At 41.6% G+C, this 26,840-nt stretch overlaps 1 protein-coding gene across 2 annotated transcripts; it reads right to left on the bottom strand.

Moving 5' to 3' along the window:
- Positions 1–2,250: 2,250 nt before the first annotated feature.
- Positions 2,251–18,347, bottom strand: TCTN3 (tectonic family member 3). 2 transcript variants are annotated; one of them, XM_081911555.1, is made up of 14 exons: positions 18,121–18,346; positions 17,806–17,947; positions 16,295–16,416; positions 15,478–15,608; positions 14,608–14,716; positions 13,661–13,779; positions 12,978–13,013; positions 12,601–12,675; positions 12,367–12,492; positions 10,503–10,598; positions 9,470–9,567; positions 9,013–9,178; positions 7,835–7,960; positions 2,251–5,764 (listed from the first exon to the last, which is right to left on the bottom strand). In XM_081911555.1, the coding sequence occupies exons 1-14, from the start codon at positions 18,311–18,313 to the stop codon at positions 5,537–5,539; spliced, it is 1,767 nt and encodes a 588-aa protein (XP_081767681.1). In that variant the 5' UTR covers positions 18,314–18,346; the 3' UTR covers positions 2,251–5,536. The 2 variants fall into 2 exon arrangements, with proteins under 2 accessions (XP_081767681.1, XP_081767682.1); XM_081911556.1 differs by lacking the exons at positions 12,367–12,492; positions 12,601–12,675 and having other exon boundaries at positions 18,121–18,347.
- Between the last annotated feature and the right edge of the window lie 8,493 nt (positions 18,348–26,840).

Raw genomic sequence — 26,840 nt, forward strand, 5'->3', positions numbered from 1 at the left:
TGGGAACCTGAGGCAGAGAATGGCATCAGCAGCTCCTTCCCTCTGGCAGGAAAAGATGACAGCAACAAATGAAATAATTTAGCAACCTTGCCCTAGTTGCTAAAGGCCTGGAAGGACCCAAAGGAGTTGTTTCTGTTTAAATGTACATTGTCCTGGCTTACCGCCCTTACCTAGGTTGTCTTTGACAGCTCTGTGAGGCAAATCCTTATTACTGTGCAGACATAAGTATGTTTACTCAAGTAATCCCACAATTCAGTCAGATCTGCCTCCCTAACAAGTGTATTTAGGATTGTAACTTTATACCCATTTTACAGGTAGTGGACATACATAACTGAGGCAAAGGAAAAGTGGCTTTCATAGGCTACTCCATGGGTCCGTCGTGGGCAGGAATTGCCCAACTAGATTGCACTGCTGTCTCTGCTCTTAAAGAAAATATAAACCTCGTAAACCGTCTGGACCTTGAGGCAAGCTAAAGGCTGGCATGTGGGCACAAAATTTCAAGACAGCAACGGAACTGTGCAGTTGACAATCCATGTGCATCAGAATGCTAAAAGTTGGCAGAGTGATTTATAGTGGTTTACTTTAAATGACAGTAGATTCCAGTTTTAGAATTACAAACTTAAGAGCAGCATTACTTAGGGAGCATATGGGCCTTATATTTCTGAAACCTATTTTTGGAATGTGGTCAGTTAAGAGAGAAAAGATGCTCTCAGCCTCCCCCTGCCATTTTATATGTTGCTTCATGTTGATTTTTCAGAGTATTAGTTATCATTCTCCATCCCATGTTTATGTTAGTAATGTAAGCATTTTATTTTGGGCATTCATTCAGAAATATTTTTGGCTTGTTGCTATGGCTCCCCTTAGTACTACACAGAATAGCAGACAAAATATAATTTTAGTCTGTAAAATCCAAGTGCATATCCTTGCTTCATTATAAATCTTATTGGGTGACATTGTGCAGACTACCCTACCTCAAATAGGTTATAATTTGTAACATTTGTTCACTTTTTAAAAGCGGGATAAAAATGTAAGTTTAAAATGTTAAGACATGTTGTAACCCACCTTGAGATAGGAAAGAAAAGGAGTTACTAATTTACTACTTGCACAGAAAAGTCCTGAAAGCCAAGAGGCCACTTCCTTTGCTTTTCAACCTTTCCACTGGAAGTGTCATGCTGGGAGAAATGGGGCAAAGCAGAGATTAAGAACTTTGTCCTGCCCCTCTTTGCTCAGCACACAAGGAACTTGCAGCAGAATTTAGTCTCACAAGGACAAATGCAATATCTGTCTCTCCCCCAAACTGGAACTTTCTGCTTCAAAACAAATGAAGGGACAGTCCCTTTCAAGCGTTTGGAAGTATATGGTATGCACTGGTATCCGACTCAGTTCAGCTGCCATACTCCCCCCAAGTGAGAAGACAGAGTGACAATTTGGACCTATACACTTGACCTTAAGCAGATATTATCGTATTGTAACATTGTCATATATTGTTCTATCAGAACAGGGTTTTAAAAAAATAAATAAAAAGAAACAAGTCAAAACAAAAGAGTCCAGGCTTCTTTCTGGAGACATTGAGGGGCAGGTCAGGAAACAGCTTGTTCCTAAGAGTTATCCATTAGGGAGTTGGCCTCATGCTTAAACACCTAAAGTCAACAAAGCTGGACTTTGTTATTGCATGCTCTGTGAAGCCAAAGCCCAGACGGGCAAAATGCACTATACAGCTGGGACTCGCACAGGAATCATGTGCTCCTTACAATCAGTACTCAGATATGGGTGCTGCGCAGCCAAGCCTCTAAAACACAAACCATAAAACTAAGATGCATGGAACGGCATATAGCCAGGGCTGCAATCACGTGGCCTAAATGTTCCTTAAAGGCCACTTCTAGGAATATATGTGCCAATGACTGCTGAAAGTGAATTAAGGAGACAGAATGGGTTCTTATGGTTTGCCAAGACTTTATGAGACTTTCGTAGGAGTGTGAACGTTCTTTAAGCATCTACCTCTCACTGTGCGAATATGGGTCTGCACAATGGTGTGACTTTATGCTAAATAGGGGGACACTGACACCCTCCTACTAGAAACTACCTTTTGATAAGGGAGAAAAACACGGGGGAGGAATCTGCTCCTACAAAGAACATCTCACCCACAGAAACCGCACCTGCACTGAAGTTATTTATGAAATAGACTGCCCACAGAATTGAAATTAGCCTGCTTTTAAAAGAAAAATCAGTGGAATCACACATAAGTGGCTGCAGTGGAAAGGGTATACAGTAGTGTTCTTTTTTATTTAAATCAAATACAATGTTTACAAAAGAGACACAAAGTAAGAAACAAACAAGTCATTCACATCAGCACCAATTGGTCAAGTCAGCCTAAATCCAGAATCCGGTTCCAATCATACACACACACACACACACACACACACACACACACACATTTCTATTTCTGCAACACTGGATCTCTGTAGCTAACAGTTACCCGTTTTTCCTACATATGTACGCAGTACTTAAGACAGTTACCAGCCAGTTTGCTATGGTTGGTACAGGTACAGATGGAGATTTCCAACACCGAGCAAAGACATATATCTAAAGGTTCATAATAAAAATTGAGTTTGTCCTATACTTTTTATCCACCAGGAAATGTAATAGTTTTTTTAAAAAAAACTTAAAATAGTGTCAATATCAGATTTTTCCTTTTTAAACTTTTTAAAAATACTCCTCCAGCATAAATTTCATTTGACTTAAGAATTGTCAATCTCATGTTCTCACTTTGTTAGAACAAAGTTTGTTAAATCTTTGAAGGAAACCATTCTTCATTCCTTATTATCCTAAAATGCTGAAATTTTTATTTACAGTATCTTCACCTTTCTTTTGGGAAGCTCAGAGCAGCTTACACAAGTCTTTCAGAGAACCTTGCCTCCAAGTGAGCCCCACTTAGCATCATATACTCTTCAGCCATTCTCTGAAGCAAAGTATGCTGAGGGACGATCACACACGAGAAAAAGCAGCTGAGATACACTTAGTAGGACTTTGCAGATAAAACCCTTAACACCTTTGCAAGGTACTACTACTTACTACTTTTCAGATGAAGAAATCCAAAAGTAGGGGTGGAATTTGATCTGAAGTGCAGCCTGCAGCCTTATTTGTGGAATGTTCAGTGACATTTCAGTGGGAAAAGAACTATAGAGTTGGAAGGGACCACAATCTCCTCAATGCAGCATCTCAACTAAAGCATACATGACAGACGGCTCTCTAACTTCTGCTTAAAAAACCCCAAGGAAGCAGAGTCCACCACCTCTCATGGAAGTCTGTTCCACTGTCGAATAACTCTTACTATCAGAAAGTTCTTCCTGATGTTTAGTCAGAACCTCCTTTCCTGTAATTTGAATTTATTGGTTCGGGTCCTAGACTCCAGAGCAGGAGAAAACAAGCTTGCTCCATCCTCCATGTTATAGCCCTTTAGATAATTGAAGATTGCTGTATCTCAGGGGACAAAACCTATAATTTCTTGCCACCCACACAAGCAGCCCAAGAAACACATTTTCACAGTGCTCATTTTTTGCCAGAACCCCAGGTGACATGAGGACGGACAAGCAAGGAACTGGGCCAAGGCATTATCACATGTGATTTCATATCACACTCCAACTGGAAAGCTGTAAATAACTAGTCCTCCTACTTGGACTTTGAGGCTAATTTTTCCTAAAGCGTCCTTATTTTAGAGTTGACAGGGTAGGGTCACTACCTCAAGATTTAAGGCAACTCTGAAACCATAGGCTTGAAGGTCACTCTTCAACTGATCTTAGTGGACATATTTTGAGCAACAAAAGTTGAGATAGTTGGATTCTTTGGTATGATACATATTATAAAGATATAGTATGTCATTTTGCTCCATTCCCCATTAGCAATGCCTCTCACTAAGCTTTTACTGTCTCATAAGGGCTACAAAAGTAGACGGCTACCTGAAATTAGAAGACTTAGATGTATACTGTAAAGGCAATACATTATCCCATGACAATGGGTCCCTCTACCTCTCACAGACATCCTTTATTTAGGCTTTAATTTTACAACTATTGACCCTGAGAGTAAGAACCATTGAACTTCATGGGACTTACTTCTGAGCAGAAATGTATAAAAATTGCACTCACAGGGTGTTTTTAAAAAGAAAAGAAAAAAGATTATTGTTATTTGATAACAAATAGGTATTATACATTTTTCCAGATGCTGGAAGAAGCTATAATTGTATTGCAGGGGAATGCTAAAAAGCAACTATGTTAGAACAGGCCTACACCAATTACTTGGACATGAAAGGTATCATTACTGAAATCCGTTAAACAGTCCCATATGCTGTGAAGCAATAAAGCAGAACAGAAATTATATTTGTCCCACATCAGATGCAGACAGGCAGAGTAATTATAACAAGATGCCCCCACAAAATACTTAATTCTTTATACACTGGCTTTGTTTATTAAGGCTGTTGGTTAAAGTGTAATATATTAGGGAAGAACTCTTCAGTAGGACATAGGTTGAAACACTCCTAAAATTAAAGCCCACTTCCCAAGCTCCTATAGTTAATAAACAAGTGTGCATAAGTTCTATAACATAAAAGGATGTTTAGCATCAGTGCAGCTTTGTATCCTCTGCGATTATGGAGAGATTTCTTTTTCAGTAATCGTGTCCCAATTTGACTCCTCTAGGAAAGCCAGCCATAGTTAGTATAAAGGTAAGAGACAGGTATTATCAAGGTGAGTCATGAAAGGCGTGATTGTTTTATCATGAAAAGAGGAATGATACTAGTTTTTAATGACAATCCATAAAGATAAAATAGTTTCATTTACAAAGTTGTGCGTTATCAAGTGTCCCAAGTTCCCCCCTAACAACAGACAAGGGAAAGCAGACTGAAAGCTAAAGGACTTTCTACTTCTAGTGTTTTCTTCAAGAAATAATACGTCATAGTTTGTGACTGGGAGCTTTTTCCTTGACTGAGATCTAAAGTAGCCGGAGATCGTCCTCAAGCACTTCCACACTGGCAAGGGTTTTGGGGAACGTAAGGGGCTGCATAGAAGAGGCTCAAAAGCTTCAGAATGAGGAGGAAGAGTGCCCATGTCACTTTGGGTCTCAACTCTTTCTTCACTAGAGTGATGGCCAGAGGTCTTGTGGAATAAAGAAAGACATCCATAAAGAGGAATGGCAAGTCACGTATGGCACAACTGTTAGCACTTACCCTCATGAGCTGAATACCAAATTCATGTGTGGTATGTGCATTTGATCAGCTCATCATGGGCTGGTGAGTTTTCAACAGGTCACCACAAGTCCAGACAGTGATGTACAGAGGTTCCTAGACTTGACTACAAGCATCGCAGTCATGTGACGCAGAGTTTCCACTCTATACCCTCCACTAGGAGGAGACTGTTTCTTAAACACACTTTCCCCCAAGAGGGCATCCATTCTGATTCAGTCACTTCATAGCAAGCAATGCTATGTAATACAGCAATGCCAATATGGCTCTTGAAGATCTTGTTCTTCTTATAAAAAAAGACGTTCATGAGACAAGTAATTTACAAAATGTTAATGTCACCAACAGAGTACCAGGTAGGCTGCCTGAGCTGCTCCCAGCTCCACTCAATGCCACTTTAAAGGGGAAGAAGAAATCAAATGGAAGCTTCCAATAGGCTCTGGGCTGACCGCGAGGTGGCTCTGGCCATTTAGTAGCATCCATGAAGGCAACTGTGGTTGTCAAAGGCAACATGTTCACCATGTTGCCAATGGACTAGAAGAAAAACAAAAATATCATTTTAGAATGTACAGAGCCTTGCTTGGTTCCTACCTCACAGCAAATTGCTCCACAGGCCTCTTACACTAGTCCATCGTAATTCAGAGCTGTTCCCTGAACATGAAAGGGAAGCCTGAGACATTTGTCTTGGGCTTGCGACATGACATGTTTGTCCTTGCTGTCTCTTAAAATAGGAGACTGGGACTACTCTACAGCAAATGGAACTGAAAAGAAAAGTGATATCCATTTCTATAGCTATTATTTCCCACCACCAGCTCCCCTTCCACCTTACCACTGACAGCTGCAAACCTGTCCTTTCTTTGTGATGCACGAACAGGCATAGAAGTGAAGAACACGGAGTCTAGAGACCATCCCCCCACCCACTGGACCTCCGATACACGGCTATTAAAATTATTCTATCACCTGTTTAGCCTCCTCCTTCTGGCTGTGGACAGGAGCTGGAGGCTACACCTGGCATCCCTTATGAGCTCTACAGTGGCAATAGGTGGTATTGCACTACACAGAGAACTAGTCTCTTGTCTTGCAGCACTCTCTGTCAATGTAGCAGATTAATCCTATACAACTCCTATAGTTCTTCCCTCACACTCTAGTGGACAGGAGCAGGCTTCTTCACTGATCTCCTAATATTTCCTAAAATTCTGGTTAAGTAGTATGAGTATTTATTTGTTACAATCATTTTTACTTTACCTTGGAAGACAGTTAATAAGTAATAGTGAAATACAGTGGTACCTTGGTTCTCAAACGCCTTGGTTCCCAAATGTCAAAAACCCAGAAGTAAGTGTTCTGGTTTTCAAACGTTTTTCGGAAGCCAAACGTCCGATGTGGCTGTCGGATATTGTTTCCGGGGCGCCTGAACCAATCAGAAGCTGCACTTTGGTTTTCAAACATTTCGGAAGTCAAACAGACTTCTGGAACAGATTAAGTTTGGGACTCTTGTTTTTACTATTTATTTTGCGTTTTTGTTTTTGAGGCTTTTCCTGTTAATTTGTTTCTGTGGCTGTGTGGAACCCAGTTCAGCTACTGATTGTGTGACTGCGGAAATGGATAAAAGTCCCTCATCCAAACAATGACTATCTTCAGTGCAGGAAAGAAAAGAAAAATAATTTTAATTTTTATCATCTACAATACTGCCTTATTTATTTTATAGTACAGCACGCTGATTATTGCTTTCATTTTATGGATGAATGGTCTCGTTAGATAGTAAAATTAATGTTAAATTGCTGCTTTAGGGGTTGTTTTTAAAAGTCTGGAATGGATTAATCTGTTTTGCATTACTTTCAGTCGGAAAGCGTGCCTTGGTTTTGGAATGCTTTGGTTTTGGAATGGACTTCCAAACGGATTAAGTCTGAGAACCAAGGTACCACTGTAATTCATTGGGCTCGTTCAGATTTATTGCTAAACTATGGTTCAGTGAGAGGTGGGAAACCTCCAGCCTGCAGGCCAAATGGTCCCAACTCTACAATTCTATGAGCTACTAGTACAGCTGATCCCTGCAGAAAGCAGGACTGAACTACCCAAAGCAGAAGTTGATGCATAGGGTATTCAATCCTGCTTGGTCACCCTCTTGCTTTAGGTGGTCCTGCCCAATTGTCAAAGTTGGCCTGCGGAGTGGGGAGGGAGAGAAAGATCTGGCCCCTGGTTTAGCCTTATGTGTACAAACAACATTAAGTCTTGGGCTCCCTTTTCTCCTCTGGCATGTGTCAGAGAAGATTATAGGAAGCATCTGCTTCTAGTTTTTAACTAAGCAAGTTCCTGAAGTACGGCAACTCTGGTAGGTTCAAACACTAGGTAGTGAACAAATCAGGATAATAAACCACTGTTCGATCCTAGCTTGTTTGAACTACTCGGAGTTTAAACAAACCAGAATTCACTGAGTTAAGATGCAACAGTGAGCTCTGGTTAGTTTAAAACCGAATGTAGCTTTCAATCTTCAATCTGCACAAAAAGGTCAAATGTGCGAACTCACTATAGCTCATATACTTTGCATTACATCTGAAATGGTCCAAAGAAACAGAAAACAGCCCTGAGACATTATTTGTGACAGACCTTCAGAGATTTGCAGAGATAATGGTATCGTGCTCCCAATATTTGAGCTTGCGGATTAGACAGGAGGCCTATGTGGGCCCATATCACTTGGATCTTCAGGGAAATGGGAACCATACAATGCCCCTCCTAGAAAGAAAAGGGGAAATTCTAAATTAAATAAGCGTACTCCCAAAGAGCTGTATTCCTGCTGAGTAATCAGCAGTGCAAAGGGGAAGACTCAGAATTACTGCTAAATTTGTGCTCAAATATGGAGCAAAACATGATGGCTCTACACTGCTTCAACAGTTGGAGGCAGTATGCTTCTGAACACCAGTTACTGGAAACCACAGGAGAAGAGAGTGCCCTTGTGCTGGAACCCTGCTTGCATGTCCCACGGAAGACATTACAGTCTTTAAACAAAAACATCTTGGAGGTCCTGGGCCACAGAGGTTAGGCTGGCCTCAACCAGAGCCAGGGCTTTTTCAGCTGTGGCCCCAATCTGGTGAAACACTCTGTCACAAGTCCCTGCGGGACTTGACATCTTTCCACAGGGCCTGCAAGACAGAGCTGTTCTACCAGGCCTTTGGCCAAGGCACAGTCTGACCCCCTCCTTTCTGTAATCCTCACAGAACTCTAGCCCAGTGGCTGCCATTAATTTGATTTTGAATTGATTTTAGAATGAATTGATTTTAGAATGCTGTGTTACTTTTATTGTTGCTAGCTGCTCTGAGCCCGACTTCGGATGGGGAGGGCGGGATATAAATAAAATTTTATTTTTATTATTATTATTATTATCTGATTGGCCGCTGTAAGAACAGGATGCTGGACTAGATGGGCCATTGTCCTGATCTAACAGGCTCTTTTGTGTTCTTATGAAGAGAGTGACATCTCAGAGGTAGTCAGAATTGCATGGGGATGCAGAACATGATGTTTCTACAGCTACCTCTCCTTTCATTGGGAGGAACAAAAGGAGACAAAAGACTTATGGCCCAGTTGAAGGAAGTTCTATGTGAATACAGTAGGGACCTGTGAATGTGCCACTGGTCTTGGCAAAACACAATGTGCTCCAGCTTGACACGGTTAGAGGGTAGTTTCTTCTATGGGGTAGATGGTTGCCCTTTCATCCTTCAGGTGCTGTGGCAAAGCTTACAATAGGATGTCAGATACAAAGCTAGCTACTCTGTCTCTCTGCATATTACCTGTATTTTGCACCCCTGGGTGAAGATGTTGGTCCGCTCTCCTGGACGGCTTGGGTCAGCATTGCCAGTTATGGCCAAACCACCTAAGTTGTGTGCTCCCTCAAAGGCTTGGTATAGTGTTTCTTGGAAATGGCTACAGTTTGCTTCCTCCAGCTTGAAAGGTACACTGGAAATCAGACAAAACAGGGAGCATCCATTGGTCTCATGTCAGTGAAACTTAACTACCATTCAGAAACACATTACCTTTACATTACTTCTAAGGAATTACTGAACTGGAACATGTCTAAATCAGTTCTTCAATGGAGGTACATTTGGTGAGAAGTTAAAATTATCCCTTGCCAAGTTCCTTAGTTTATGTGCTAAGCAGTGAACAGTCAGCTCTGATTTACAAAATTTGGCTGTCTATACAAGTCTGTACAAAGAGTGTAAACATTCAAGAGAATATGAGGAATATTACCTGAACTGGCAACTTGTCCTCACATTCTCTCTAAACCGTACTTTATACCTTTCAGTTGCTGAGCACTGACCATCAACTTGATTCCGTAAAATGGTTATCTGAGGAGAGAGGTGTCAGGAAACTAAACTAGAATACAATGGAAACCAGAGAAACTGTCTTTGGTCTTGTGGACAGAAAGCAACTCCAAGTGTGTACATATGTACACAACTCCAATATGGTGTGTACATATGTACACATCATTTGTTTACATTTTAACTCATTCTCAGGATTGGAGATTATCAACTACTGATAAATAATCTGAAATATTTTAAGAGAAATGGTTTTAATTTAATAAAATGCTAAATGATTACTATTTTAGCCTAAATGATGAAAAGGCAGCCAAACATGAACACCTCAACACTTTTGCCAATTCTCCCCCCCCAAAAAAAATTTATCCCCAATTGTGGGGCTGATTAAATGCAGCACATGAACAGCAAAGAGAATGCATTCCCAGTTGTTCCGTCTTGGGTATTATAGTGGGACATATAAATTACCACCTCATCTCCAAGAACCATTCACAGGCTGTTTATAACCCATAATTGGCTCATGGCAACATCTTAACTGAACAGCTGGGCTCATCCACATGTTCTTTCTATTGGATCAAAAAACTTAGAAACAAAAGGATATTGCATAGACCTGAAAACAATTGAAAAGCCAGGTGCAGGAATAAACAAAGAAGTATATAATTGCATATACACATCATCACATCAGCCTACAGCTTTTAAAGAAAATCTGAGGCCAGCAGATCAAGTAATACATTGCAGATAGCTCTGCAGGATGCTCTCATTTGTAGTTAAAAGTGTGAGGTGGTTACTAATACCAAAAGCATTAATTCTGGGCCTTGGTTCTCACAGAGCATTCACATACGTATTAATATATGCAGTGATATGAAGAACGGTGGGTGAGGTCAAAATCCTCTATACAGTTCTACAATCATCTAAGACCTAAGGCTACACTCCTGATACTAGATCAAACACAGTGCCAGAAAGGATACATGCTGCTGGGTGCCATTATACAGAACTATCAGCGGTGCTCCTATAATATATCCAGGGTTCCCACTTCTCTGTTTGGTGAGAGAAGTGCTCCTGCTCTGCAAAAGACAAAATAAATTACATCAACCTTATTATACCATCATCTCTACATACTTTGAAATACAATAATTAGTAAGGGACAAAATTCAAACCTGGCCTAATGGTTAGGATTGACATGCCAAAGAAGTGGGAGCTGAGCCCACTCATGCCAGATGAAGGGGGCCTTGTTTTGTCGTTACACATACTAAAATCCTATAATAGTGCATTGAAGTACCATACATGAATCCACTGATCCAACACCGCAGTGGATTATAGATAATCTTGGGGCACTGTCAGACATGTGAATGAAATGGAAATGAAAAAAGAACACTGGCTAATACACCAGGTAGGAATCCTTGCATGATGCAGCTGCTCCCATGTGATGTTATAAGGCAACAAGAAATGTAAGCAGCAATTTGCAGGACAACAGTGGAAGCAGTTTTGCAGAGATTTGCAAGAAGTCTCTTTCCTAGTGAAAAGCAAGAGAAGAAATTATGTTGCCATCATGTTCTGCTTTAGTCATGATTACGTCAAAGTTAATAGATGAGCAACTTGCAGCATTATTTCCTTTTATATGTGTGTGTGATTTATAGAAAGGCTACATGTCTTTTAGACAAGGAATAAGTATGCGAAGTCAGCATCTGAGGCACATCTTTCATTCTCTAAGCAATTGGAGAATTACTGACATAGGCAGAAGAGCAAAAGTGGCAAGGAAAGGCAAAGAATGAGGATGATTAGTTTGTGTTTGATGCAGAGGGAAAGAGAAGAGTATAGTTTGCCCAGAAATTCATACTCTTATCTCCTCTGCACTGTCTTCATGACTCTTATCAGTCACATGGACTCAGACTATGGGCATATCTACCACAGCACTCCACTCTCCAAAATAAAGTCACCAGGCAGACATAGCAATTTTTTTTACCAGTATACACAAATAACTGGTATTACAGGAAGTCGAGTTTATGAGACTAATACCATTGTAAGCAATTGGTTGCCTATTCATCTGCTTTACTCTATTGTTTATGTGATTGCTTCACAGGTACACAAAGTGAGAGACAAATTTAGCAGATGGAAGGAGAAAAAAACCAATTTAAATACTTTCTAGTTGTTTACCACTCCATCATCACAGCTTGTGTAAGAGCTGATCAGAATCTAAGATTACAGGCAAAGCTAAAAGTGTACTAGACAAAGTGCACAGATTCTGTACAGTTTGAATACTAAAAACTCAGAATCTTCTTAGAACTGCTGGTGTTAACCAACTAGACAAAAGAAGTTTCCAAAACATTGTACCCTTCCCCTTTCAATGCATGCAAGGCCTATCTCCATTTAGATATGTTTGGCATGCCATTTCAAAGCACTGATAGCTTCCTTTCCCTAGCTCCAAAATTAATTTGCATCACTTTAATAAACAGGATGGAGACTTCTTCAACTTGATGTCAGACCTAGAAAATGCTTCTTCGGCGCACCAGCCTGAGACTTTGACAGCCTTGAGAAGAATCTAGACTTCTACGCCATCACAATTGTTCTGAAACACAAACTCAGTCCGTTCTTTGATCACATACGGCCAAGAAATAAATATGGAGCCACACTTGCAAGCCCATTTTTGTGTTTCAGAGTAGCCATCTCACTTCCACAACAGCACCACCATTGAGGCCCATGACAGTAGAATACTGACTCTGGGTTCCATTCTCATTGAGCTCACAACACAGCAAAGGATCCAGTTGCACACAATGGCCCCAGCCCAACCCTTTTCCCCACGGTTCAAGAATGCATATAAGAACAAACACTGACCCCAAAATGAAGAGAAAAGCGCTGCTGCAGTGTGGCTCTTGGATTTCCAGATATACTGGCAACTTTGAATTGAACAGACACTTTCTGAATTCCACGAATCCCATTGAACTCCACCTCATAGCTCACCTAAAAGTATGACATACATGTCAGAGAGAGACAAGGAATGAACTTAGGCCTCAGGTCACCTCCCCACACCTCTACTAATGAGGACAGCACTTGAAGAACTAATGATACCTCAGAAACAACATTGTGGCACGTGCTACCACTTAGTGAAGGAGATGCAGGCTCTGAAACAGGGGTGATGTTGACCTGGAGACACGAAAGATATTTTCAGTTCTCATATCATATTTATCTTCACCCACATAATCTATCCACAGTCATCTTAGACCAGGGGCATTTGAAACTTCCAACCCACTTCACAAAAAATAATCCTCACAACTATTCTGCTACTTGCAGCGGGAAACTTAAGCATTCCCTTGAGACCATATACAAATAAACTAACATCTTTACAACACTCATTTCTTTGTGTATAGCTAGATCCACAATTCCCAGTCCATTTTCTAGACTATGTTTCAAAATTATCACTAGGCAAAAACAAACTAAAATCTCACCTGTATGGGTTGGAAAATAGTCATGTTGACTGGGACCTGAAAAATGAAAAGCCAGCTATACTTTAGTGTCTGCACAAGATAATGATTTACAAACCTTTGATCCCAATCTTACAGTCTTGTCTTCTTTGCAGTGTTTTTTTATCTATTGGGGATGAGGCATTATTTAGGAATAGGCAAGAAAAAGGTTTATTCATCCAACAAATTTTGAACCCTGCTGGTTCTTCTTCAGGGAAATTCAGAGAACAGCAATTCAAAATTCAGATATGCTACCTCATCTATTTTTTAGCATAAGAAATAAAAAACGTAGCACATCTGAATTTCCCTGAAGTAGAGTTAAAAATGTGTTGGATCATTAACCTCTTTCTTTTAAATCCCATTATTTTGCTTTTGTTTCCAGTTGCTTTTTTTTAAGGTGGGGGTTCTTATTTTTGCTAGACATTTTTTGGAAAAATCTCTTAATTTGTAGGCCCCAAATACTCTTTATGCCTGTAGTAGGCCAACAGAAATATCAATTGTTTCCCCAATATTTCAAGGTATTTGACAATAAAAAGAAATATTTTTAAACCTATTCTTCATTTGGCAATGAAGGAGAAGACTCAAATGTGCTTAGAAAATGTGGAAACATACTTGAATTAGGCAAGATAACCAATACTATACCAAAATAGCAAAATAAAGAGAGTTACCTTCAGCACACTGAAGCCACGGTAGTATGAAGCTGCGTCCAGTGCAGGGTCAGTGGTGCAGCTGCTTGTTAAGTCAGTAAGGATCCGAATGCAGCTTGTGTTTTTGCTCTCCAGGAAACCTAAGTAATTAACAGGTCACATAAGCGGGTAGGGACACACAGTAAATGTCATCCTAATGCACAGGAATCCACAAATGCAGTCAACTGGGCAATCCAACCTGTAACGTGTCATGGTGTGTGTATGTCTTAAATGCAGAACTCCCAACAGCCAGGCTCCAACGTCTTATTACCTGGCTGTGCCACCAACACACTGTATTAACTGCAAGTCTGACAGGCTGAGCACTGTACTTCCAAGGCATTGCCTGGGTTGCAGGGCCAAGCCTAGTTAAGTACTCAGTCAGTGGATCACAAGTACAAATTCCTGTCCACTGAGACCTATAACGCTCTAGCCTAACCTGTTCATTAGCAACTCAGTCCAGAGCAACTTGCCTCAGCAAAGAAGACCTCAACTAGCTGTGTAGCCTGGTTTGACCCACTGCCTGGGATTATGCTACCAAACTTAGGCCCTTTAGTCACTGCCTCTGGAACCCATCTTGCACATCTTAGACTGTACTACCTGCTAAGTATTTTAAATGCTGCTGGCAATACTGAAAGGCTCTTTCAAAATAATATTAAGTTGCATATTGTATTGGAAAGCAGATCATATCACAGGTTGAAACAAAAATGTTGTTATGCACTGTGCACTCTATTGTTAACTCCCTCTCTACCACCACCACCCCACTTGTCTGGCAGCAAAAAAGAGAGGAACTCCTTTATATTTGCCATTGTACAGCAGGAAGCCAAAAAACTCATTAGCTGCTAGAATCGATTACTCAGCACTAAACTCCAACAAAGTTTGTGGAGCTCCACCAACAGATGTCAGGACTTTGCTGAAGTTCCCATGCTCACCAGCAGGATTTTCATCAATGCAAAGTTGGCTGGTTCCAATGCCCACAGGTTGTTTGAGTATACTTAATACAGATGATGCAGCAAAGTAAGTCTGTATAGGATCTCCCACCTGAAATGAAAACACAGGGTGCTATTCAACTAAGTTTCATTCAAAGTAGACCCACTGAAATGAATGAACCTAACTTATGTTGATTAATGCCAGTAGATCTACTCTGAGTCAAGCTTAGTTGACGAAGAATTCTTTTATTATTTATACCCCACCCATCTGGCTGGGTTGTCCCAGCCACTCTGTGCCGCTTACAACACATATAATAACAAAATGAAACATTAAAAACTACCTGAAATAATACCACCCAGAGCTGAAAAGGAATCACTCAGAGCAAAGCACACGCAAGAGAGGACCATAATCATCTATTCTACTGCATGAGGATGAGTATTTAAATACAGTGGTACCTCGGGTTACAAACGCTTTGGGTTACAAACTCCACTAACCCGGAAGTAGTTGCTCCAGGTTGCAAACTTTGCCCCAGGAGAACAGAAATTGTGCAGTGGCAGCATGGCAACAGCAGAAGGCCCCATTAGCTGAAGTGGTACCTCAGGTTAAGAACAGTTTCGGGTTAAGAACGGACCTCTGGAACGAATTAAGTTCATAACCCAAGGTACCACTGTAAACTTAGGAACACAGGAAGCTGCCTTATACTGAATGAGACAACTGGTCCAGCTAGGCTGCATCCATATAGGAAGTATGGAGAAAAGGAAAACTTAACCCTGACCTCTTCTGTCTAGATATTCTGTCTAGATTTTCTAGAAGCAGCCTTCTCACCACGAAAACCTCAAGAGAAAATTCTTGATAACTAGAGGCTAACTCACCCGGTAAAAGGCAGATGGTGATGACAGAACTTGATCAGGCAAGTTGAAAGAAGACCCTCCATATTGCGCTGAAAGTGCTGGAAAGTTGACTTTTGTAACCACCTGTGGCTGCTGTAAATAGTTCAGCTTTGCTATATGTAGAATTGCGGGGGGGGGGGGGTGAGAAGGGGTACATGCAACTGAAACATCACAGTGTTAAAATGAAATCTCATTTCCCTTTGCAAATCTGAACTCCTTCTAGAGGGAAGAATTTTATAAGGCAAGCTATAGGACTTGGTGCTTGTTAAAAGTTTTTTTCTCCACTCTCTGTTAGAGGGCACAAAAATACTGAGTGACTGCAATCTCAACAGACGTCAGGATTAGAGGTTTTACTATCCTAGTACAATATTTTCTTGCTCTGCTACTACAGGATGCTCCCTTTTAATCATTGCACTGGGTGTACAATGCACAATAATGAAAAAAATCATGCAAAAGGCTCTTGAGGAGTAGATAAATGAAGACAGCACCTTGTGTCACACTCTATGGAACATCAAAGAGTGTACATAATTGCAACTTTGATATTAGTAAGGGAACTGTAGACAGTTCAGAAACAAAGTGGGTAGAGTTGGCAACAGGATGTCACCAACTTTTATGAAGCAAACCTCTATCCTTGCTCTAAAAGGAATATATATATATATATATATATATGAACAGTTCATTATCTGCCCTGTATAAATGCAAATTAGCAAGTACAATCTGCACTTCTATTTTTAAAATCAGCTTCAGAGAAGAATCTTGACCAAACAGAATAGCAACCTAGATACCGATCTAAACTTACGATCATTTAGCTCCACACAGAACAGCAATACACATCCACCAGGACCAGGAAGGACATCAGTACGGTAAGGGGTGTTATTTTGGAAAATTGTGGATTTTTCCAAGCACACCTGACTCACAGCCCTAATAAGAAAACAAAAGCACACAAAACCACACCACAGGAGTGTTATTTAAGCAAACACAACTCAATAATATATTTCCTGAAGCACTTGCCTATTCTGTGATTGGGTGACCTAGCAATCTGTCACTCAAAACCACCCGAATATAAGACATTGTGCATATTGATACGGTCCCTGCATTAGTTTGTCATCCATTATGTAACCAACTTGAGAGGCTATCAACATCAGAAGTCATCATAAGTGTGAATTTTACTATGCTAAGTTTGCCTAGTATAGGATTAGTTAGATCATTATTTTGCTTTAGTATTTTAGTTTTGCTGTGATTGGTCATACTTGCTCCCCCCCCCCTTTAAAAATAATTCCTTTTAAATGAACTGCCCAATTAGGTTTTTAAGCAATACTAGTTTCTGGACACACTCACAGTTTGCCTCCCCCCCCCCCCCCCGATCATTTGATCTATGCTACTGGTCTGAAGTACTTGGGAGCACTGGCGGAGAAAGAGGAGTGCAGGGGGAGCGCACCACCCCTGGCAGAGCGGTCCCAGTGGGTGCCATTGCGACTGCCGACCCACCCGCACTGGGTGTCATGCCCCCAGGATGCACGCCACGCCCCTGGGATGCGTGCCAGCCCCGCCCCTGCCTGCTCTCCGCCCCCTGGTGCGGGAGCATGAAGCTCTGCCACTGCTTGGGAGGTCAAGCAGGGTGACTGGCTGTCAGGCATGAGACTTGGAATTTGGCTGACAGTATCCCTACCTATAGGCAACTATAAGCAATCCTGTACTCTGTTGACCAAGTGAGCTGGGTGCTACCATCATTGAGATATATCTATCTTGAACGGTGATAGAGCTTCAACACTTATGCAGAGGTCTTTCCTAGCCCAGCTACCTGAGATTTTGTTACCCAGAGATACCATGGCTTCAATTTGAAACATGCAACACATGTGCTTTACTTCTAAACTACTAGCCTGCCCACAACATTTATAAAAGAAAAGCAAAGGCAGCAATATTAGTAGCTCAGAAAAAGATGCCTTTCCCCTTCCCACATCTTTATAGGACACAAGATAAAGGGGAACTCTCACTTAACCTTTCCCTGTAACTCTGCTTGCAAGGTGTCTACAAACAAGTTGGACATACTCATACCTTTTTCTTAGACGACACTTAGAGACCTTCAGGACAGAACATACTAAAACTTACATTCTTACTCTTTCACTAATGTGTTTATTGCTCCTGTCAGCATTCTCCAGCATAGGTGTGCAAACCTCCTATCCACCCAAACGGTAACCACTGCCACCACCAAGCACCCTGGCTGAATGAAGCTAGCAGTCTCATTCAGATCCCAGGCCACCCCTATGTCTTAACACACTGTGGAGAGAAAATTGTGCCCATGCATTTCACCTAGTGCTGCCTGGAAGACAAAAAGAGAAGGGACATTCAGGGCCCCCCGTGCTACAATCTGAGCCACAGCTTGAATCACAGCAGCAGTTGAGGTCGCAGAAGCCTGGGTGCAGATCACAGGAGCAGATGGACGAAGAAGCACCTGTGGGGGACAGAGAAAGAGTTAGAACTGAAGGCGGCAAGGAGAGGCTGTGAACTGAGAAACGATCTCAGTAAAGTATCGCCTAGACGGGGCGGGCGGGGCGGAGGGTTATTCACATACTGCCTTTATGGCACCCGCTGCCCCGGACCACCCTCAGCCTCTCCCTCCCTCACCAGCTCTGGGTTCGAGTCTCTCTTTCCTCTCGACTTCGACCGCCTCACTGGTGGGCGCCTCACTGGGGCTCGTCTCGTTCGTGGGCGCTTCCTCTGCTTCCAGGGTGCTGTTTGCATCCCGGGGCTTCGCCTTCCCCGACGCCACGACCGACAACAGGAGCAGCAACGAGAGCATTGGCTGTGCGGCGGCCATAGCGGACGCATCGCCCCGTTGCTAAGAAACGGCAGTCGCACGTTCATGACGTATAGGCGCAAAAGAAGTACGTCAGTCTCAGCCGCTTCTGTGTATCCGTAAAAACCATAGAAGTAGGAAGTGAGAGGAGTGAAAGCGCCGTCTCCGAAGTTTGTAGATAATTGTTTGCTGAATTTTACTGTGGTTGTGATTGGGAAACAGCAAACAAAAGGCAGCAAGAAACGAAATTAGCACCAGACAGCAATTAATTTTCTAGCTCAGGGGGTAACCTATGAATAGATGTTTTTAAAAAGTTTTTTTGCAAATATTAAAAAATAGCCGATTTCATTCCCTTATTGGAATATATTAACAGGGAGGGATTCCCTCCAGTTTCTCACTCTTTGGTAATGATTAGGATATTTAAATAGCATCTGATATTTAGTGAACCAAGATTGTAATTTGGTACGCTGTTACTATATTATTCTGAAACTCTTATTACTTTTTATTTGGCCAAAAACAAACAAACAGTAAGTGGGTTTTTAATTTTCTCTTACTAGCACTGACAATATCAACAAATGGTATTGCAGTCCACTGTTAAGATTGCGGAGGCGGTGCCGATGTTGGTTTGCATTTCCCGCCAAAAATCCCCTGTAAAAAAACACTTCAGCTTGTACGATGTTTGCAAATTTCAAAAAAAATAAATAAATTGTATTTTCCACACGCAATAAGACCCGAGGTAGAAAAGGCGTGAATTCTATGTTACCACTTTAGGCGTACGAGGTGGGGGACACCTGCTGCTTCCCCCCCATTACATTTATCGGGAAATTCACTCGAAGTGCAGTTGCGCCCCTAGAGTTCCAATGCAAATTCGGGAATTTTGTAGCCGGAGAATAATTTTCTTTTGTATATGGATAGTTAAGAGCTATTGTGGAGGCGAAGAAGACCTACTCTTCTCTTCCTTACGTTGGGGCTTGAGGGAATAGGAAGTCATAGCCGAGGGATGCATCTTTGTAGGGGGTAATGCGGGTCAGCGGTTAAATTTGCTGGTCTGGGAAGAATACTTTTATTAGCCAGCCGTTTCCCGCTGCAACTCTGTGATGGGTCTGGCTGGGGGTTACATTTAAAGCACGATCCAACCCCCCCATTCCGCTGGCGAAGAATCTTGGGAACTGTACTTTACTTTGTTGATGGTGGGGTGTACAGTATTGTGCTGGGTTAACTACTTTGGGGATAAATGTATAGTGTGCATAGGAGCCAACTCGAGGTCCCTTCGGCCCCACAATAAAATATTCGAGGGGCAGCCGCCCCCCCCCCAGTTGATGGGCATTGCCATTCAAATAGTGTGTGTGTACTGCGTCATGTGATTGATTATACGGGGTGAGACTACCTGGGCTCGCCCAATATTTTATACAAGTTGGCACCCCGATAGTGTGTACGAGTTTGTATGCTTTTGTAATTCACCAGCAGGGAGCAGCAGAGAAACTGGTTAGAATGGGGAAGGAGGACCTGAGACTATTCTGGTTTGAAAACGGGACCAGGTTCAAAGCGAGGGGTGGGGGGATTAATAGCAAGCGGGGCGATGCCGATCTGGGGCATGATTAGTATGCCTGAGTCAACTTCAAATAGGGAGAATCTCTCTCTCTCTAGATCTGCAAAAGAGGGATATGGAGTGTTAAGCTTCTGAACGTGCTCCGTGATCCAAAGCTCTCATAAGGCTTGGGCATCACCTTGAACGTTCCATTTATAGACCGTGAGATTTGTTCCACCCAATGCTTTTTGCTACAAATCCTGAACGGATATATTAGAAATTCCTTTTAACTGGGGGAGGGAGACTATAGCATCATGTTGTGCAGCAGCTATCGCTGACCAGGAACCCACAATACAAATCCAGAAAATGGTATGTGTGTGACCCCATTCTGAATGCAGGATGTAATCACTAATGTACTAAGTTTTATATATAAGATAGATAGATAGATAGATAGATAGATAGATAGATAGATAGATAGATGGACAGATTAGATAGACTATCATTTCATTTGACATAGCTTTGTCTTCCCGCATGAACACCACTAGGGGTCACCAAAACCAGATCTATACAAGTAAGTGTACAGGCTGTTCTATTCTACTTCTGCGAAATGAGTGGGTGGATTTCAGAAAATGTGCAAACATCATGAACTGAAGAGTAGGGCTACTCTCATTTGTGAAAATGTGTTCTGTATGCAGAGTACAGAGTCTGTATACAGTCTCATCCTGCAGCAGCCAAAGTATAATTTTAAAACTGAATTTGTGCATCTTGAGCTTTCCGTGTTAATATTGCAAAATATGCACCCACAATTACAAAAATTCTTAACAGACCTTTCTAGCATCTGATTAGGAAAGCATTGGCATGCAGTTAACATGCAGAAAAGATATCTGACCGTATACACACACATGTCAGAAATCTTATTCACTGTCCTTCACCACTTTGACTTTCCAAAATAATCGTCTTGATCAAACATCAGAATGTCCCTCCACAATTTAAAGTACTTTCTAGATCCACATGCAGTGAGAAACATGGTTAAGACTGTCCTCTTTTCCATGTTCCTTTTTAATTAACCTTGGAACATCTCATTTCACTCTCAGAAAGCTGCCTTATTGTGTTGCATGCCACCTCAATCTCTGAGTGTTGCAAAATTCCAGGGGTTCTAGGCTCTCACCAAGGGTTTGATTTTCTCAGAATGAGGGACAGTGGAGACTGTGGTGTCTTTAGTATTTATGGTTTATTTACACATATATACAATCTGAGCCTATGATTGAAGGGCTCAGAACTTATTCCATAGCTGCAACCTTGGATTCAGAAAGAAATAAGTAATGTCTCTCTCTGTCTCTGGTTTCTTCCTGACTCCAACTTCTCCTTCACACACACCTTAAATCTCAACTCTGGCCTTTTTCGTTCTAACAATCTCTCTCCAAGAACAAGACAACCACAGGCAAGGTTGACTTTTGCTTACTACCAACTTTCATTTGAGGCCCTTCTTTGTGTGCCTCTTCCATGAGAGGTCTGGAGGGTAGCAACACAAGAGCAAGCCTTTTTCTGCAGTGACTCCCTCCTTGTGGAATGGTATTCAAAGGGGGGCTTACATATTTTTATGTCATGCAAAAACACTCTCCTTCTCCCAGGCCTTTGGCTAATTAAACAATCTATTGCCATGGGGAGGGGTTGTTTCTGTTTGTTACTATGTTACATATTTTTGTGTTTTTATATTGTAAACGACCCTGTGGTCCTCAGATGAAAGGCAGTATAGAAAATAATAACACAGTTAAGTGCAAACAATGTCAAACCACACAACAAACCACTCTAGACATGCCATGGTGGAAAACTATGAAGTCATTCATGAAAGAAAGCCAATGTTGTTAAAATGAATATTCTCCATTGTCTTATTTGTATTCTTAAAGATCTATCTGCCTTCATCCCAAAATCTTTTTTGACCACAAAATTCAACAAGGATTTCTAGGTCTTTCTGTGAAATACACAGAATGCACATACCAGTTTAAAAAGGCTCTTAATATATTAAAGGTGATCACAATTCATTCATAATATCCCAGACCCTGCAACTGAAACTTCCCCATATTTCACAAATACATAGGTGGGCAATTCTGGAAATGTTTGCAATGGGCCTCTTCTTATGGGTAGCTGGCAAGGACAAAGTTCCAAGCACTTTGCTGTAAAATAACAAGAATTTGTTATCATTAAGCCAGCCAGTAACATTTTGGTTCAGCCTAGGCAGATAGTTTGTATTTGATCCTTTCCTGATTATAATTGTGCACAGTATTACTCAGCTGAGGACAGCAGGAAAGCCTTTCCCTTCACACTCTGATACAAATTTGGGTTTTCTGACATAAATAGATTATTAGAGGACTAACTTATCTTGTTTGAAGGACTTAACACTAGATACAAACTTCCTAAATCGGCACAATGGCAATTTATCTTATGATACTGCCACTTTGCTGAAGTTAAGCAGCTCTGGGTCTGGCTAGACGAGTGGCCACCCAGAAACCATATGTATACTGCCTCAGGCTCCATGATAGAATAAAAAAAGGATAGAAATGTAAGAAAACAGACAAGCAAAGTGAAGTGGTGTGGCCCTGGGTGGCCATGACGTCTGCTCTGTGTGTGACCTGCCTTGTGGCCACAGTCAGTGATTTCAGCTCAGCTGAGGCGACAGGTCCCCATCAGTGATTTCAGCTTGTGGAAGCTAGCCTAGCATACCTAGCCTAGCATCCCATCCTCGTCGCCAGTGAAGTGTAGGTGGGTTCCACGAGGCAAGACACAGCGATAACAGCAGGAACCTTTATTGAACTACACAACTGGGAAACAGGGGCAAAGCAGCTGCTTATATACATTCCTGAAAGTCTGGGCCACTCCCACTCCCAACGTGACTGGCTGTCTAAACTTCCAAGCTGCGAATCACAACTCAGAGTTCAAAGCCCAATGGCAGCGGCCCAAATCCTGAAATGCTCTGTGATTGGACATCATGTATCGAATCAGAACACAGGAGCTCAGATTCTTTAATCCATACTCAAGCTCAAGCAAACACAGACCACTGAATACAAAAAGGCTGCTTCCAGACTGATGTTATTTTAAGCTTTGATTCAATCTTGATACCAGCCAATTCAGGTTTTGCCATTAGAGTTGACTTGGAGGTCTTTGGCAACAAACTCACTTTCCCCAAAATCAGAGTTTTTGCGATAAGGAAAGTGACAGGCAAATGTATTGGGAAGTGTGGGGTAGCAATGGCTTGACACAATGCTGTATAGCTGACTAAGAGGAACAAAATATATTTTAGATATGATGTGTCTTGGCTTTGCACTATATATTTTCCTTTTTCACTTACCTGCTCCTTTTTTTGCTCTTCTCCCCCCCCCCCATGTTTCCAAGCACTTTAACATACAGAAACAGTGAGCATTTGTGGAATGTGTTTATTTAATGTTTGTGTATATGTAAAGAAGAAAATACTTTCATAGACAAACAAAAAGGGATAAAGCCCTGACATTTTATTTTCAGCAGAAGCCCTCTACAATTCTGCATGGAGGATGTTAGGGTCATGGTAAGGCAGTTTTGGAAGATATCCCTCATCATTTGTTGCTATGCTCTGTCTACAAGAAGATAAGACATAAATATTTGGAACATTGTTGTCTTGGTACTGGCTAATGGTCAAGAGACACGATGGAAAGAGCTATCTCACATGCTTTTGCAGTGGCAAGTATGTGCAGAGAAGGACCTGAGAATAAAATGCCACGTATCTTCAAAAACCCAGTTTCGTAGAGATCCATCTGTCCAAGCATCCCTTAGGTACGCAAATTGAAATTCCCTCCTGATGGTTCTGTCTTTCAGGAGCAGATCAGAAATCTCTGATTTTTCACCTTTTGCATCTTACCCCTTCCAGGATTACTGAAAGTTGCTGTTGGCCAATCTCAAAATTTGGTAAGCCAACCTTGCTGCATTGGGGGCCCTTACTCTGGCTCATTCTGCTGGGCTTCTGTTCCAAACCCTGTCTTGACTGCACCACTGTATCAGCAGCCACTGTGCCATATATGGGAACCAGGAATCTGAGGTCCAGGAGCACAGTAGATACTTGTTGTCCAGAAGTAGTTCCAGTCTTACCTGGGGGAGTTAATTGCCCTTACAGATCAGGTGGTTAGGGACCCTTTACTGTCCATCTTGAAGCCCTAGTGGCTTATCAAACAGACTAGTGCATACATGACTTGCTAATTCTAACCCTGGTGAAACTAAAGATGAGAGGTGGTGACTTATCAAAGGCTTCTCAATTAACCCAAGGCTAGAAGGATAAATGTGAGTATAAGGGCACCTCTTCCATTATGTAGTTTAGAAGATTAGGCCCAAGCTGGAGGCATGGATAGCAGCAGAGGGAGAAAGTAAGTAAAAGAGAAAGAGGACCTATTGTATATTTAATAAGAAATAGCTTATTAAACTCCTCTAATGTGCTCATCAATTTAAACCAGGGTTTCCCAAACTTGGGTCACCAGCTGTTTTTGGACTACAATTCCCATCATCCCTGACCACTGGTTATGCTAGCTATGGATGATGGGAGTTGTAGTCTAACAACAGTTGGAGACCCAAGTTTGGGAAACCCTAATTTAAATGGAGAACATTACGAAGGCTCCCAGATCTTTGTGATTTTTGTGATCCCCTGCATTGCATCCTTCCTTACTGGCAATATTTTGTTAAACACTAAGGGCTTGTCCCCCACCCCTTCTTTTTGCCCTGCCACTTTCCCCTGGTAAAACCTGCTCTTTACCTCTGATTTGGAACAAATAAGAATCAGGTTTCCTGCAGATTGCCATTTGTTCCTGTGCAGTGGTGAAGAGCGTGTTTTCCAGGGGAAAGCTGTGGGGTAAATGCAGAACCGCTCTGACCCATGTCTAGAAAGCATGAAGTAGGCAGAAGTGTGGACGAACCCACACTTTAGGCGCCAACACAGCAACTTCTGTCTTGGTGCCAATTACGATGGTGGAGTTTTGTTGACTTTAGCCTTCGGCAATTGTAAGATTGTCACTAGCTGGAAACAGGAAGCTTTGTGATAACTTTATGCTGCCCCAGCAAAAGAAGCCTGGCAGGCAATTTGTCAGACTTTCACTTCTTCCTTCCAGATCTAATTATTTGCCCAGACACTGAGCATATATTGACCCCACACCCAATTTCCTCTTCTTTCTTTATTATTCTAAAACACCCTCTGCAGTTGTCTGTGTAGTTATTAGAATTCAAAGTGGGCAGTGATCAGTTTTTCAAAGTTTTGCAGAAATGTTTAATGTTTTCTGCCTTTGACAAACACCCCTAAACAAGTCAAAAGCATTTTTTGAAGCAGCAAGCTGGCCATAGCACATTCACCTAAGTATCTCTAGGCCCAGTGTTGAGGTTTTCATGTATTTTAATGTTCTAGGAGGGTAATCTCTTTCCTCCTCTAATGTTCAGACCAAAAACAAAACAAAACCCTTCTCCACTTGTAAAATGACCCCAGAGAGAAGAAGCCACATTAGAATGGTGGGTCTAGAGATCAGGGCTTCATAGGTCCACTCCAGACAATATGTTTATTGAGCATTCATCCTAACTTGCTTGCACAGTGGCTATGCATCTTCCTGTTAAGCAGCTGTTTATCCCACACTTTTTGAGTGCATTTCCCAGGCACTTTCTGAACCGCAAAATTCAGTTTTGGTTTTGGTTTTTTAAGTGAATTTGTTGTGCTGGAGCACTTTACTCCACTTTAATGGTGTAAATCTAAATATCCAGTATGCTATTAAATCATCCCTGCAAAATATTGGCGGTCTAGAGGTGACCCTAATGGATTCCACACTACCTGAGTTATATACAGGCTCATATTTACAACGGCAAGCTCAAGTATCACTGGCACACATCACTGGTGTATCTGGGGCTTTTAAAACACATTACAAATTGAGACGCCATGAAAAGTCCCCTTATGTTCTAATACATTGTCTGTGGCACTGTTTAGAGAAAAACATTTCTCCCTAGAAAGTAGTGCTGCTCTGTGTTTCTTTTATTTAAGGCATGCTTTTTAGCATAAGGAAGTTGGGAAAGGCATGCCAATGCCTCAACAGGGCATGTGGCAAGTCCCTGTGCAAGTTCAACTTTAAACCGTCCTTGTACTGTCAGCTGTAACAAGAGCGATAGTGCAGTAAAGTCCATTAGAAACCAGAGAACTGTTTAAAAAAACATGAGTTGATGCTGCCACTCGTCTGGGGGGATACTAGCAGGAAAAACCCAGATGTGATGATTCAGCATACGGGGGTTTGTGGTAAGGGGGAAATATTTTGTGCTTAGTGAAGGCTGCAATCGTTTACATACCTACTCAGTAGTAAATCCCATTAAGTTCAATCAGACTTACACTTAGGTAACTGCATAGAATTGCTGTCTGTTACCTATTTAGCCAATCTTGATTGGATTAGTCTCAATAGACTACAAGTTGTGGGGCAAGTTTTTGAAAAACTGTATTGCCTGTAGTTTCTGTAAAATATGTCACTGCCTAAAGAGAAAAGCTTTCATTTAACTGTGAGAAAGATGGAATTCCCGTTTATATGGTAAGGGATCCTGGATCCTGAAGTAAAGACTAGAGTATACAAGGATATGTCTTTATTACCCAAGATGTAATGTGTGGATTTGTAGCAAAAATCCAGCAAAGGATCAAACATTTAAATTATAACCAGACTAAAATATCTAGGATTCTGGATAGGATAAAAACTAATAGAGAAAATCCAGAAATAAAACCAGAAGAGAATTTGACCATCTGTAGTTTGGTGGGTGGTGCTGTGGTCTAAATTACAGAGCCTAGGGCTTGCCGATCAGAAGGTCAGCTGTTTGAATCCCTGCAATGGGGTGAGCTCCCATTGTCTGGTCCCAGCTTCTGCCAACCTAGCAGTTCGAAAGCACATCAAAGTGCAAGTAGATAAATATGTACCACTCTGGCGGGAAGGTAAACGACATTTCCGTGTGCTGCTCTGGTTAGCTAGAAGCGGCTTAGTCATGCTGGCCACA

This window comes from Podarcis melisellensis (assembly GCF_964234715.1).
Source record: "Podarcis melisellensis genome assembly, chromosome: 5".
NCBI classification, from domain to species: domain Eukaryota; kingdom Metazoa; phylum Chordata; class Lepidosauria; order Squamata; family Lacertidae; genus Podarcis; species Podarcis melisellensis.